We start from the raw sequence: 14,001 nt of genomic DNA, 5'->3' as shown, positions 1-14,001 counted from the left end.
CTCATGGCTATATTTGCAGCCCTAAAGTGTTTAGACCATTGTCTTTTAAGCAAATTTTGTTCTTCCTGGATGTGTTGGTACTCACACTTCAGAACTAGTCTAGAACATTAGGTTTTATCACTGTATTTTACTAAGTACAGATTGAAACCTAAGTTCCAGAGTGTTAGAGAAGAGCTTTATTTGATACAACAGCAACTGTATAACCTTTAATGTATAACTGATATGGATTGCTGGTCTTCTCTGGTTGTATAAAAGAATTGCTTTTTTACCAGGAAGATGGTTTTAAAAAGCTGCTGAGTCTAACTTAGAATTAGTGTGGTCAAAACGTGGTGCTTGTACAGCAGAATTTATTTGGAATGATTTGTAAAAGAACAGGGTATGGGCAGCACGTACATATCTAAATCAGGTAAGGATCCATGAGATATATAAAAACTGAATGGGAAATTTCTGAGTCCCTAATTTTGATTTCCAAAAAGGTAAGAGTCACACAAACCTGATAAGAAAATTAAAACATAAGCCAGGAGATCACCAATAAAATTGTTAGGCTTTAGTTTTTCTGTTCTAGATGCTACTGTGGCTTTGCTGTCTTCCAGTGAGTTACTCCTGATTTGTACGAGATTCAGAGCAGAGACAGGACCCAAGAGTCTCAGTGTAGACTCCTGAGGGACAGAAGAATCTGGTATTGTGTCTACAAATATAGGCAGATGCAAGTCTGAATTGGCTGGCTGGGAATCAGCTCCAGCCCAGAAAACTGCAGATAAGATGGTGGAATGGACAGAATAGTACGTTTTGCTCGGAGGCTACTCATCTGGGTGCAGGGGGCTCTGTGAGCCAGCTGGCTCTTTCTGTTCCACTTGGAGCTTGGTGCTGTCAGCAGCCATCTGTGGGTATCTCCCGGAGGTAAGGCGGTGCATGGGAACAGGAGCGGGTGCCTATGGCCACAGGCAGTGGGTGCAAGTTAGGTTAGAAAGACTGTCCTCAGGCTGTATCCAACTTAGTGTATAAATTGGTAGAGGAACTCTGAATTAAGTTGCCAGAAGTGCTCAGATCGATAGATGGATTCCTTTTGGCTTCATTTAGCTTTGGTTCAGGCTCTCAAGGAAGAAACAGATGACTAAAGTCCTTAACCTGAATTCTCATAGGTAAAAGTGGAGAGGCAATCTTTCTTGCAAAGTGGATTAGAAAACCTATGCTGGCCTTTCGAAGTTCTGTTCTTAAATGCTCATGCAAGGCCTGGGTGGCTACAAACTTAGAGGGCAGCATGATTGTTTGGAACTGTTTCAAGCAGGGTGTGCTTGATAAGACTGTCATCTCGATATTATAAAAAAGCCATCAAAGTAAAAGGGAAGTGGGGTGATGGGAAGCTAAATGTTTGCAAAACAGGCTGGTTCTTTGAATTTCCCAATCCATTACATAACAAACATGCACGAACTGTGTGATTAAGAATACTAAGTAATGAGTACAGAAATCAATTCTGTTCAGTGAGGATTCAAATCCCCTTGAGGCTTTAAAATGCTTTTTAAAGTCTAAGGAGGTGGGGGTGCGTGACATCTTTTCTATAAATGCATAGAATTACTAAGCACAGGGGATTTATTTAACCAGGAAACTTACATTATTGAGATTAGACATCTCGTTTTCAAGGTGCTCCTGGAAGATAATGATTCCTATACCCATAATTCACTGTAGACATCAGTTTTGTCTGATAATACATAAATTGGTCTGATGATAGAAGTTAGCAGTTTTCACTCTAAATTGCAGTATAGTGCTAGATAGCAATAAAGAATGTGTGGGCCAGATTCATTCGTTTCAGTAAAATTATAGAGCAGAGGATTTGGCCCTCCCGTTTAGGAAATACACATTTCCTCTCTAGAACAGAGATGCAGTTTTTCCTTTGATTAAAATATGACTGCTCTGAAAAAAAATGTAAATCTTCTGGGACAAGGGGAAGAACAATGTGATTATTTATCCTAGAAGGAACGTTAGCTTCAAGGCATGGCTGAATGTTACAATGAATTGTATGGGAAACACCATGTGTGTTTTATGATGTTGTGATTAAATGTGATCTGTTAGCAGGAGAAGGTGGATGAAATTCTGATTGCACTGAAGTTGATGGGAATTTTGCCAGTGACTTTAATAGGCACAGACCTTCCCTGGGATTCTGGAAATTGTGAAAGCATTTTACTTGCCTGTTTGATTTTGAGTTATAGAAAATTGGCTCTGCATGTCTTTATTTGCTTGATTTTCTGGCCTGAAGTAAATGTTATGGCTATTTATGCTGAGTAAGGTTAAAATAATCTTTAACTGAGCTAAACTCTGTTGCAAATCCTTGTTGCAAAGGTGTAAAAGCTGCTGTGTTGAATTGATCATTGCATCTGTAAAACTGTCCTTTCAAAGGAGGAATGGAATACTGCAATTTGGCAGGGGTGAGGGGGGTTGTGAAGCTTTTTCCTTACCAATTTTTAATTAGCTGCTGAATGTAAAAGGAGGAAATGAAGAAGCTGTCTCTAAATTGAAGGAGATTCTAAAAGAAAAAAAAAATCAATAACGTTTAAAGAATCAGATTTTTAGTTAGTACTTCATGGGTCCTTTCCAAATTATTAAGTAGATGTAATTTAGAGCCAGTGATTGGAATATTTGATTCAGGAATATCAAATGTTAGTAGCTCTGTCTTAGAGACACTATTGTGTTTGTGGTCTGAAATGGAGATTTCTGCCATTTGGAGTATCTTCAGGGGATGTTCATGACAGAAAATGTTAAACTTGTTTTATAATAGCAGTTTCCTAGGTTCAAATAGTGGCTTCTCATAGAGCACTCAGTCATGGGTTGTGAGTCAACAAGGAAGGTGTTCTGCACAGAACTGCTTTGTCATTTGCCTAATGTAAGTGAATAGAAGGAGGTGAAATGAGGCAGGGGTTTTATCCAGTGTGCCACCTACATGGTTGTCTTCACATGTTAGAGAATATGTGGTGTATTGAGTAGGCACTTGCTGAAAATAGACACACAGTCTTTTTCCAAAGAAATGGAAGAGCCAAGAGGAAGGTTCTAACTGACTTCTGAATCTCCCTCCCACTTTCCACCTGGATAACCTGTGGAGCATAGTAGCAATGCACTATGTTTACCTTGAGCTCACGATAAAGTAATAATTCAGCCTTTTATGTGGAGTGAATACAGAAATGTGATTATTTAGCATATGATTAGTTATATATCTAACACTCATACTATATCAGGCAGTAGCATTGTTGCTTTTAGTTTTAAATCTGTATATAGATGCTCAGATGACAAATAGGTGATGATCAGAGAAGTAGATGTACATTTTCACTAAGGATAGATATGCTGTGGGAGGCAAAAAAGAAGGGAGAAGAAAATAGGGGTAAATATTAGTTCCAGATTTACTGAAATGTGTCCAGGTTAACAACTACTAATACATTGTTTTACCTTTGTCCAGCAAACCAAAGAAATCCGAGAATTGCACAGCTCTGCTGGTGAGTTCTCCCAGTGGCAGATGAAGCTGCACTTGCAAGGATGTAGAGCCCAAGCATGTAGAAATCACGTAACAGTGAAGAAACAGAATTAAATGCTAACAGTAGTGCAAGATTAGAGCTAGGAAGTGAAGGTTCAAGTGTTTCCTTTTTGGTAAAACTGATTTCTGTATCCTCGTTATAGTGTGGGTTTGCTGTACTGGTATGCTACTGCTGCTGCAAATTGCTCTATTTATACCAGATACAATGTGCATAGATGACACAACACCGATGTTACCTTCAGATTTGTTCTACTTAGTTACTGTTTTTTAGTTATTTTCAAAGCTCAATTTCTTTATACAGGCAGCTGTGATATCAAGTGGCATTAAGGACTCTTGCTGAGTTTTGTGTTTATATTATTCATCCACATCAACAAATCATAAGCTGTTGCATCTTATTTTAATTAGGTGTTTCCTCACAGTTTGTAATTTATCCATTAATCTAGAACTGGAACCTGATGGGTAATGTCATCTATAGTTCAGGCATATCAACAAACTTGACCCTTACAGATGGCTATATCAGTGAATTAGTAGAGGTCTAAAATGTTACCTTTTCATAAGAGGAGTCTTAGCACTGCAAGTACTCAAAAACATGTAATAACAAATTTGCAGTCTTTAGTCTTAGCATCTTAGTGTCTTGCATCCAGAATATCTGCAGCAGTGCTTTGGGATCCCACCTGAAGTCTTCACTGAAGGCTATTTCTTGTAAAGCTATTAGCACAGCAGAATGGAAATCAGAGTAGGTTAAATTTCACTGTTTCTCAAGCGGGATATTTGAACTGAATATTTTAAACCTGACTTGAATAACTTTCACCCAGTACTGTCACCGTAATGCCTTCGGTACAGATATATGCAGAGCGCTGATACAGCTGGAAACAAAAGATGAAGGCACCAGGATATGAAATGAGAGCAACTGAATGCTGGAGGTCTGCCTTTCGGAGAATGAAGGAAGTCATCTGGAGCGTGCACTTAGGAGGCATGTCCACAGAGTCTAAACCGGTATGACTCCCAGTTTCAATATCCAGCTCTGTATTTGTGAAAAGCCTGCCTCTGGTTTTCACATTTTACTTCAATGGAATAGTGCCTAGCTCATGAGATTTCAAGCCTGATGTGATGAATTGCACCTGTCCAAATGGTGAAGCAAGAACAACTGAAACAAGAGTTGGCCCAATGCCAACTAGAAAGTTTCCAGATGAGCATTTATCTCTCTTCACAAAAGGTTGTCTTGTACAGCTCTGCATTTCTGCCTTCCTACATAGTTGCTTCCCATACATGTGTATGTCTGTAACTGTAGATACAGGCTGCTTTTTAACTTTTAATTTGTTTTTCTTCTTAAATTATTCTCTTTTCTGCATGTCTACAAATATAAGCAAAATGAAAACTGAATAGCTCAGTATAAGATCTGTGCTTTCTTAGCTACTCTTACCTGAGGATCTGTGGTATGAAATTAAGAAACTTCCTCCTAAAGGTTTCAGAGTAAATATGCATAGCAAAACCCCATCAAAAGCCACAACCCAAAATCAAGAGATTAAATCAGTCTGAATGATAAACACATCCCCCTGAGCTACTTAGGTGTTCATTCCTTATTGTATCTTGTCATTTTACTAGCTCTTCGGTCTTTCTGGAGTTTTCCAGATAGCTATTAATGTAATGGCATTAAAAAACCAAACCAAAACAAAAAAGTAATTCTCCGTAGCTGGGACAGGGTGCTTTTGATCATTACTTTCATAGTACTTTGCACATGAGGTTTGTGCTGTTATTTCAGTTTTTCCAGCTGGAGAACCTGAGGCACAGGAAGGATAAGAACTTACTCCCTCATGAGGAAACCAGCAAGTGAGCCACAAAGCAAATGCAAGCCCATCTGTGACAAGCTAGGCCTCTCAGACATCTATTTTTGTATAATCACATTAGGAAAGTGTCACTAGGTGGTAATTGACAAAATCTGTTAGTGTTCCTCAAGTTTGTAGGAGAAGTAAATGCGAAGTCTTTTGTTAATTGGCTTCTAAAATACAACATTTTTCATGAAGCTCTCCATAGCCAACCCTATTTTTCTAATATGTGAAACCAACCTGAAATTATAACTGAAAAGGAGGCCTGGGAAAAGCCTTCAAAAAAGACTTTCATATACTTCACAGTAAATAGGAAAAGTGCAAACTAAATATCTTTGCCTTTTAAAATCTTGACTTTTATTTGTTCTCTGGTGTTTGTTGGCATGCCTTTGTGTGAGCCTTTTGTTCAGGGTAGAAACTAACTTACGTTAAAATGTATTTATTCTGCCAAAATACAGACATTTTAAATTCACTGGAGTGCAGGATCAAACTGCAAAATTAGTAGAATAAACTCAAATAGTCAGAAGTATGGGCAATGAAAGAGATGCTTGATATTTACAAATATGAAGCTCTGGGCCCAAAGAAGAGAAATCAAGATCTTGGTCACAAAATGACACTACCTCTCCATTTCTGCTGAATTTCAGCTTATGTCTTTGGTACCAACTGCTGCTTGTTCATTTAACCAAATATCATAGCATTCACATAAGAGCTGTAGGAAATTACTTGTGGGTTGGGAGGCAACATTATTCCAAACCCAGTCTAATTTCAGGTATTTCATAATCTGAAAGAATTTGAGAATCACAGTACTTTCGGCATTATTTCTTCCTCAGGCTGTTCTACTGCACTACGGGTGATGGAATTTTGCTGATTTATACCAGTTAGTGACATAGGCTACTGTTTTTCTTTACAATTGCTTATCCTTCATCTGCCTGTGTATACACTATAATACCTCTCATTATAACCCATGGATCAGCTTTGAATACTCCCAATTTTTTAATTTCCAAATTTGACATGTTTTTTAATAGCAAAATTGGTTTAGTCCTAATCTGCATCATCAAACAGTCAACATGTCAGACACCAGTTTGGTAATTATTCTTTTGTGTACAGGCCCAGAGTGTGAGGTTTTTGTGGGGGTTTTTGTTTCTTTGTTTTTTTTTTTTTTTAAATAATTTGATTGTGGCCCACAGGTTTCTTTTCTGAAGTCCCTAAGTAAGATGCTTCCATTCAAAAATGGAAGTCAAAAAATAATTACTGAATTTTGTAAATTAATTCATCTGTATAGAAAATCAGCATTTTCCAAGAATTTATGTGTGTCTTTTGATAATCTGAGTAAGCTGAGAAGATTTGACTTGGAGTTAGCTGTATATTCCAGTAGTCTTAGGCAGAAAGAGTTTTATTTCTATTAGATGATAAACTAAATGGAAACAACTGCCTGCAAGAGAGCATTTCCCAAGTCATAATCATTCAGACCATGCTTTTGTTTTGTTGGTAAACATTGTTCTTTAATTCAGAAAACAGTTTGTACTGGCCTGGGGAAGCCTGTCTCATTTGATAATGGGCTCTGAATCCAGTGGATTATTGCAGGGATTTTATCTTGCAGTAATCTCCAGGGAGAAATGTACAAACAGCTGGGAGAACAAGGAGGAGCTGCATTGTGCGGCGGGAGTTTGTGGAGCAGAATTTTGGGGTGCTTGAGTGGATCTCAATACCAACATGAATCTTTTCTGTTTTTCTCTGGTAAGTGTACACACACATGTTTTTATTTAGTGGGTTGCTGAGTTGATAAACTGAACTGGTGGGATGGAAAAAAAATCAAGGGTTGTATAACAACAGCGAGTCTCTCTAGCATGGATGAAAGAGTTTATGTATAAGAAATTATACATAGCAAAATATGATTCAGTAAAAATAAGATGAAGCAAAAAGCATATAATAAAGGTACTGTGCACTATCTGTGACTGTTACAAAACCATGCAGATTTAAAAATAAGGCATTTGACCCCAACACAGTAAAATGCCTCATATGTATGTTAAAATTACTAAATATGTGTATGCTATAATTTGCTTTAAGCTAGGTTTTTTTTGAGATAATAGTATCTGTTTTCCTTCTGAAGTTTGGGAGAACTGCTAGAACTTTTCAAGCATTAGTTTTCTATTAGCCAAGCGTGATTATATAGTCATCAGGGCTAATCCAGTCATACGGCAATATTTACTCACAGAGAGAGGAGTTGATTTAAGACCCTCTCCAGGTTTTTTTCCCCACTTTCTTTTTTTTTTTTTTTTTCCTTCTTTTTCCTCGCCCCAAGACAACTGGTCAGAATGAACAGGTAAATCAGGATAGGAAATCCATGGAAACTGTTTCTGTTTTCAAAGCTTAACCATCTGCCAATATCAATGCTCAGTATTAGTAATGGTAATCAGATGAGTATATTTGCTGTATTTACACAGCACAGTAGATCTCTTTGCCCATTTTTCATCTTTTGTCCAGATGTTTAGTATATCTTCCACATATGTTTAGAAAGAACAATAAAAATCAATATTCAAACCGCACTGACACAAATCCAAATAGGGGAGCTGCTTTGTGTAAACCTTTGTTTCTGATTGCTAATGCTATCTTAGAGCAGAGTACTTGTGTTCTCCAGATCATAAGGATTAAAAGCTGTTTTGGAATATTTAAATTAAAATGCAGTGGTATTTTAGGATTCTGTGACAAGGGTCACTCATAAAAAATAATTCCCTAGGAATTCAATGACACTTTTGATTGTAGTTTAATGTGAATACCTGTGTATTTGTTCAAAGTTAACAAGGGCTTTGTGGTACAATCTGTAACAGCTTGAAAATACTAATTTCTGAAGTTCTTTGGGACAGAACTGTTCTATCAATATTTTATTGTTCCACTGGGGCAGCTTCTTGCTTTCTATGTAGTTCACTTTTTGAAGAGGTGTTGAGCCTTGTATCAGTTGAGAAATCAGCATTTAGACAAAACGTGAGGTAGAATGTGTGGGTGAGAGTAGTACAAGTTGCAGTTTCTCTGTTAAACCGGGTATGTAGTAACTGGAGTTTCTGTGAGAGAGATGATGACTGCAGTAATAATGGATGGTTCAGACAAGTGAAAGCTAGTGCCATGATAGTTTCTGTGATGAAACAATTAGTTCTGTTTAAAGATTGCTGCTAAGAAGATAATCTCTGTTCTTTACAAGCTTTCCATGGGAGCCATTCTGTCCGCTTTGGTAATCTTTCGAGCACCTAGCAAAACCTGTTATCAAGATCTAAAGATAATTCATAGGTCACTAACGTATTTCATAAAACTCAGAGCCTTTGCAGTCCTTCCTATGCATGCGACACAGTGCAGTTGCTTTCTGTAATCAGGTTGTCTAGCTTGGAAATGAGCTAGTGATCCAAGTATGTATACTAGCTACTTTTACTCTGTCAGCCTGTGACTGTGAAAAGGCTGGCAACAAAGTGGTTGAAGTATCAATATAAGAGTATTTTTCTCTTCAAGAGAGTCAAGTCAGTAATAATGCACAGCAACAAAATAATTAGGCTTTAAAGACAACTTTTAAAGACACTAGATGAGCCAGTTCCTTAACAGATGCAAAGAGCCACTGATGAATAGAAATCACTGCTGATTTACATCAAGTGAACATCTGGAGTAACTGCTAAACCTGAAACCATGGAAGAGAAGTTTAGACTATCGGCAGACAGAATAAAAAGAGCTGTCCAAAAAAATAGTATCCTCATGGAAGTATTTTCCTCACATAGACTGACTGACAAGATTTCAGACTGCAATGAGTGTGTGCTTGTGTGTACGTGTGTGTGCTTGTATGCATGTATTTTTAAAATACATTGGTTTATAGCTCAAACAATAGTCTTCTACCCTACGAGTATAGTGGTTGAAGTTACAACCTGAGGGAATGACAAGAATATTTTGTTTAAAAACAGAGTAGAACCAGACCTCTAGCTGATCCAAAGTGATGGAACACTACGGTAGTTAAAGGAACATCAGTTTATGCTGTCAGATTTGACTCTGTGGGTTTGCTTTCATACCAGTCCATAAAACTGAGACATATTTCTAGCATGAGAGACACAGTGTTATGGGCCAGTCTAGCAAGTGGTGATGTGGAGGCTGAAAACAGTCAAGACTCACAAGATGGTTGTAAGGGTTTTGGAGCCTGGACTGGGCTCTGCCCTTCCCAGGGAGGCAGACAGAAATTACTCCAATCTGTTGCCACCTGGGAGCCCTTCGATCTCCTAGTATGAGTGCTCCAGCACGAGGTGCTTCCCCAGCAGTACTTTGTGTCCTGAGTTGACTTCAGAATGATTTGGTTTCTCAACTGAGATTAATTTTGCATCAGACTCATTGCCTTGGTCTCAAGGGATTTGCAGACAGATTTGCCTTCAATACCTTGTGTCCCTTTTCCATTTACAAAATGATTGAAAGCATAAGATTGTCGCTTCTTTTGTAGACATATTCTGTCAAAAGGTCAACGTTAGACCCTGAATTTGCAGTGTCTTTTCCATCCTACGTGTGCTTAGCATGTCAGAAAATTAAATCAGAACAATACTGTTTGTATTATGGACAATACACAGAGAGGTGCCCAAATCAAGCACTGCTTCTGTATGAATTGCAAGAAATTATGTCGCCAAACCATCTGTTTTGATACCCTGCCTAATAAATGGCAGCATCCTACAGATCTCGGAAATAAAAGATATTATTGAATCGTCATGTCCTTTAATTAAGGAAGATTTTTTTTTTTTACATTATTTTCCTGAATCACCTCTCCAGTATTGAGGATATACATACTGGGGTTAGCACCAATTCACCTGGAACACTACCAGTTAATCCTATCATGGGTTATTCTCTTTTCTGATATGGTATACTTTTACTGGGTTGGTAGCATTTACTCCTGGAAGCAGCAGACATGTCTCCTTAGATGGGGCCATCTTTGACCATGGTTGTACACTTAGCCCAAATAACAAGTTTTTCAGATATTTCTCTACTTTTTGGACCCACAAGGAAGACAGAGGCTCCAACTCTATTGATAAAGTACACGTATCCAGGAACGTGTCCAGGCATTGAGCCTCCTTGGCACGCGAGAACCTGTGTCTGTTCTAGCAAACCCTCCAAAACAAGGTGGCTGCATGCAGCCTGCCTGTCAGGTGTGGTTTTGATGGTGTTTTAACAACTTTGCCGAGGAGTCATTTGGATGTCTGTTAGTTGACATAAGACAAGTGTGGGCCAGGGACTGTTCTGGCGGCGGGCACCAGTGCAGGTGATCACATTACAGTACCCTGGTTCATTCTTGTCCATCATTTCATTTACTAAGAGAGGTACAGCCAGATGCATTTCTGTTTCAAAGAAAAACTGAATTTCAGTAAAGTTTCCTTAAGAAAGTGGATGTGAGGGGCATGAAAGACTTCCTTACACAAGGCAATACTTAAAGGCTAGATCCTACCTTCTTTGACAGTGAACAGTGGCATTAGTAATGGAACTAATGAAGACAGGGAAGAATTTCAGATACTTAAGAGGTGCTGACATTTTGTATATCAGAAACCTGTGCAAGAAGGGCAGCAGGGAAAGGATACAACACTCCTAATCACAGGATCAGTTATTCAAGTTGAGCACTAATCTTAGGGTTTAAGCCAAATAATATGCCTTGCATTTGTCTATTTCTCTTCCATATGGTAGCTTGCTAACCACCGCTTTTGCTAGTAAAACATAAAGTTAAGTACCAAGTGAAAGTCTAATTGTCTTAGTGATTTTCAGTAGCATTGAGCTAGTTATATATTTTATTTTGATAGTTGGTTTAAAGACGTGCTGACAGCACAATTTAAAATATGTTACATCTAATGTTATAAACTGAAACAGCTGTTGGCACTAACTAATGTTTCTATGGTGAAAGATGCAGAGAAAAGAAGTATTAATAAAAATGGTGTAATAAATATATTATTAATTAGATGGAGCCTCCGAATGTTAAAGAAAACACAGAGTAAACAGAAAGATGATAATGTTGCTATGGCTATTGGAGCGTGATGTTACTTAGAAATGGATTTGACTTAAAAATATGTGTTTTAACAAAGAAGGATTACCTGAATGTGGAAAGACCATCCTTTAAAGTGTAGTGTGAGTAGAAGAGATCTGAGTGGTTGAGCTTTGTAGTGCTTCCCATATAATCATCTTCATATACTCCTTGTTCGTTTCAGCTGGATTGCTTTCATCCCACCATACACAGGAGTTCACATTTAAACACTGAGCTGGAGAATGACCTGACTGCATTGCTAAATGCACACCTCTCTGCCTCATGATCGATTTAGTCTCTGCATGCCATGATAATAATATCATGCAAAGAAAAGAGCTACAGACAGTTATTTTCTTCTAGATCTAAACTAGGACCTTTTCTCCCATAAAACTCCTGAGGTAAAGGGCTTCAAAAGGCTTTCTCATCCCATGTAGGAGAAAGAAAATGTACTAACTACTCCAGAATTAAGTTAATGTTTTCTTCTGCTATCTTTCATATTGCTCTGTGCTGCTTAGTGTGCTCAGGACTAGTAAAGGAGTTGATATGTGAAATGGAAAACTTTACTGACATTGCATTTTTTGGTATAAAAATAGACCTAACTTAAAAAAAAAAAAGGAAGCAAGAAAACTTAAATTTCAGTTAAATACTTTGAGTTGCCTTGAAAGTAAGTTATTTCTTTCAATATTTACTTACTTTAATAAATGTTCCTACAATGGAAATATACTCCTACAAAGTATAAAACTGTTCAGCAAAGAAAACTCTCTTGTAAACGGAAGGCATGCTTTCTCTTTGTTGGGAGCTCTCTTTCTCAGTCTTTAGTGCTTTCTCGTGCATGCTTCCTTTCTTGCACTCGCTTTCTTGGCCGTCCTCTCTCGCACCCACTCTCTCTCTCTCGTGCGCGCTCACTCTTTCTTGTGCCTGCTCTTACTGGAGCCCGCTCTCTCACGTGCCCTTGCTCTTTCTCGTTCCCTTGCTCTTTCCCACACTTTTGCCCTTTCTTGAGCCCACCCTTTCTTGAGCCCTTGTGCTAGCTCTTTGTATTGCTCAAGCTCTCTCATTCTCACACGCTCTTTTTTTGGTGCTCTCTTTCTCTCATGCGCTCTCATTCTTACATGCTCTCTCTTTCTCACACGCTGTTTCTCATGACCCTTCTCAGTGTCTCTCTTTCTCTTGCACTCTCACTTTCTATCACTCTTTCTCCCTTTCTCACACACACTCTGCCTTTCTCATGCTTTAGCTCTCTCATATACTTTGTTGCACACACTTGCTCTCTCGCACATGCTCATGCCTTCTGGCGCCCATGCCCTTTCCCATGCCCAATGTTTCTCGCCCCTTCACACTTGCTTTTTCTCACATGTGCTCTCTCTCTCTTTCTTACATGCCCACTCTTTCTCTCTCACTCTCTTTTTCTCATTCTCTCTCACATGAACTTGCTCTTTCTCCCATGCTTGTTCTTTCTTGCACAGTCATAATCTCTCTAATGCCCACCTCCCTTCTCACGACCTCGCTCTCTTTCTCACTCCTCTTCCTGCACCTTTCTCATGCCTGTATGTGCTTTCTCACACCCCTTTCTTGTTACTTTGCACCCTTTCTTGTGACTTTGTTCTCACTCTTTATCACACCCTCACTTTATTGCACATGCTTTCTTTTTTTCCTGCCATGTCTTTCTTTCCTGCACACTCTTAGTCATATGATCTCTCTCCCTTTCTCTTTCTCTTTTTCTCTCTCTTGCCCTTTCCCTCTCTCCCCTTCCTTCTCTCCCTTTTCTTTCCTTCCTTCTAACCCTCTTTCAGTCATCCTTTCTCTCATGCACATGCTCACTCTTTCTCACACGCTGCTGCACCTGCTCCATGTCTCGTGCCCTCGCTGTCCTCACAACCTCACGCCCTTTCTTGTGACCCTGCACTACCTCTTACATACCCATGCTTGGATTCTTGCACGAGCTTTTCCTTGTGCTCTCTCTCTTCTTCTGTGCCATCTCTGTCTTTGCCCCCCCACTATCTCTCTCCCTCCCCTTTTTGAGCACTTTCTTTGAAAGCTCTGTCCCCGCCTTTGCTCTTTCTCTCTCTATTTTTCTTGCCTTTTCTCTCTCAGTGTCTCATTCTCACATGCACTCTCATGTGCTTGCTCTTTCTCAGTCACTTTCTTGCACCCGCTCCTTTTCTCGCACCCTTACTCCCTTTCTTGTGTCCTTTCTCATGTCCCCACCCCATTCCTTGCAACCGCGTGCTCTTTCTTGTGACCTTGCTCTTGCTCTTTCTCATGCCCTTGCATGCAATTTCTCATGCCACCTCTCTCCTCATGCAATCTCTTTCCAGCACGCTCTCTTTTTTCAGATGCTCTCTCCCCCCCCTTTCTTGAGCACTCACTTTCTCATTCACGCTTTTTCTCTCCTTCTCTTTCTCTTCCCCTTTCTCTCTCTCTTATGCACACCCTCTAGTGCCCACTCCTTTTCTCACATCTTTACGCCCTTTCTTGCAGCTTCACGCCCTTTTTCACAACACTGTGCCTTTTCCTGCAACCTCATGTCCTTTCTCACAACCTTGCACCCTAACAACCTGACATCTTTTCTTGCAACTTCACATTCAGTCTTTCTCACAACCTCATGCTCGCTTTCTCAGGTACACTTCTTTTCTTGC

The 14,001-nt window shown here is 39.1% G+C and overlaps 1 protein-coding gene across 1 annotated transcript in view; it reads right to left on the bottom strand.

Annotated features, from left to right (window-relative positions):
* Positions 1-12,740: 12,740 nt before the first annotated feature.
* Positions 12,741-14,001, bottom strand: part of LOC104081649 (histone-lysine N-methyltransferase, H3 lysine-79 specific {ECO:0000303|PubMed:21187070}-like) — a gene marked incomplete at its 3' end in the record, with an annotated part of 5,645 nt that continues 4,384 nt past the window's right edge. Inside the window, 1 exon segment of the mRNA XM_009584483.1 lies at positions 12,741-12,890. Within this exon segment, the coding sequence (XP_009582778.1) occupies positions 12,741-12,890 (150 nt within the window).

This window comes from Fulmarus glacialis, unplaced genomic scaffold (genome assembly GCF_000690835.1).
Source record: "Fulmarus glacialis isolate BGI_N327 unplaced genomic scaffold, ASM69083v1 scaffold3489, whole genome shotgun sequence".
Classification (NCBI taxonomy): Eukaryota; Metazoa; Chordata; class Aves; order Procellariiformes; family Procellariidae; genus Fulmarus; species Fulmarus glacialis.
The sequence above is the reverse complement of the archived record's forward strand: the minus strand, read 5'-3'. Positions and strand labels throughout refer to the sequence as shown.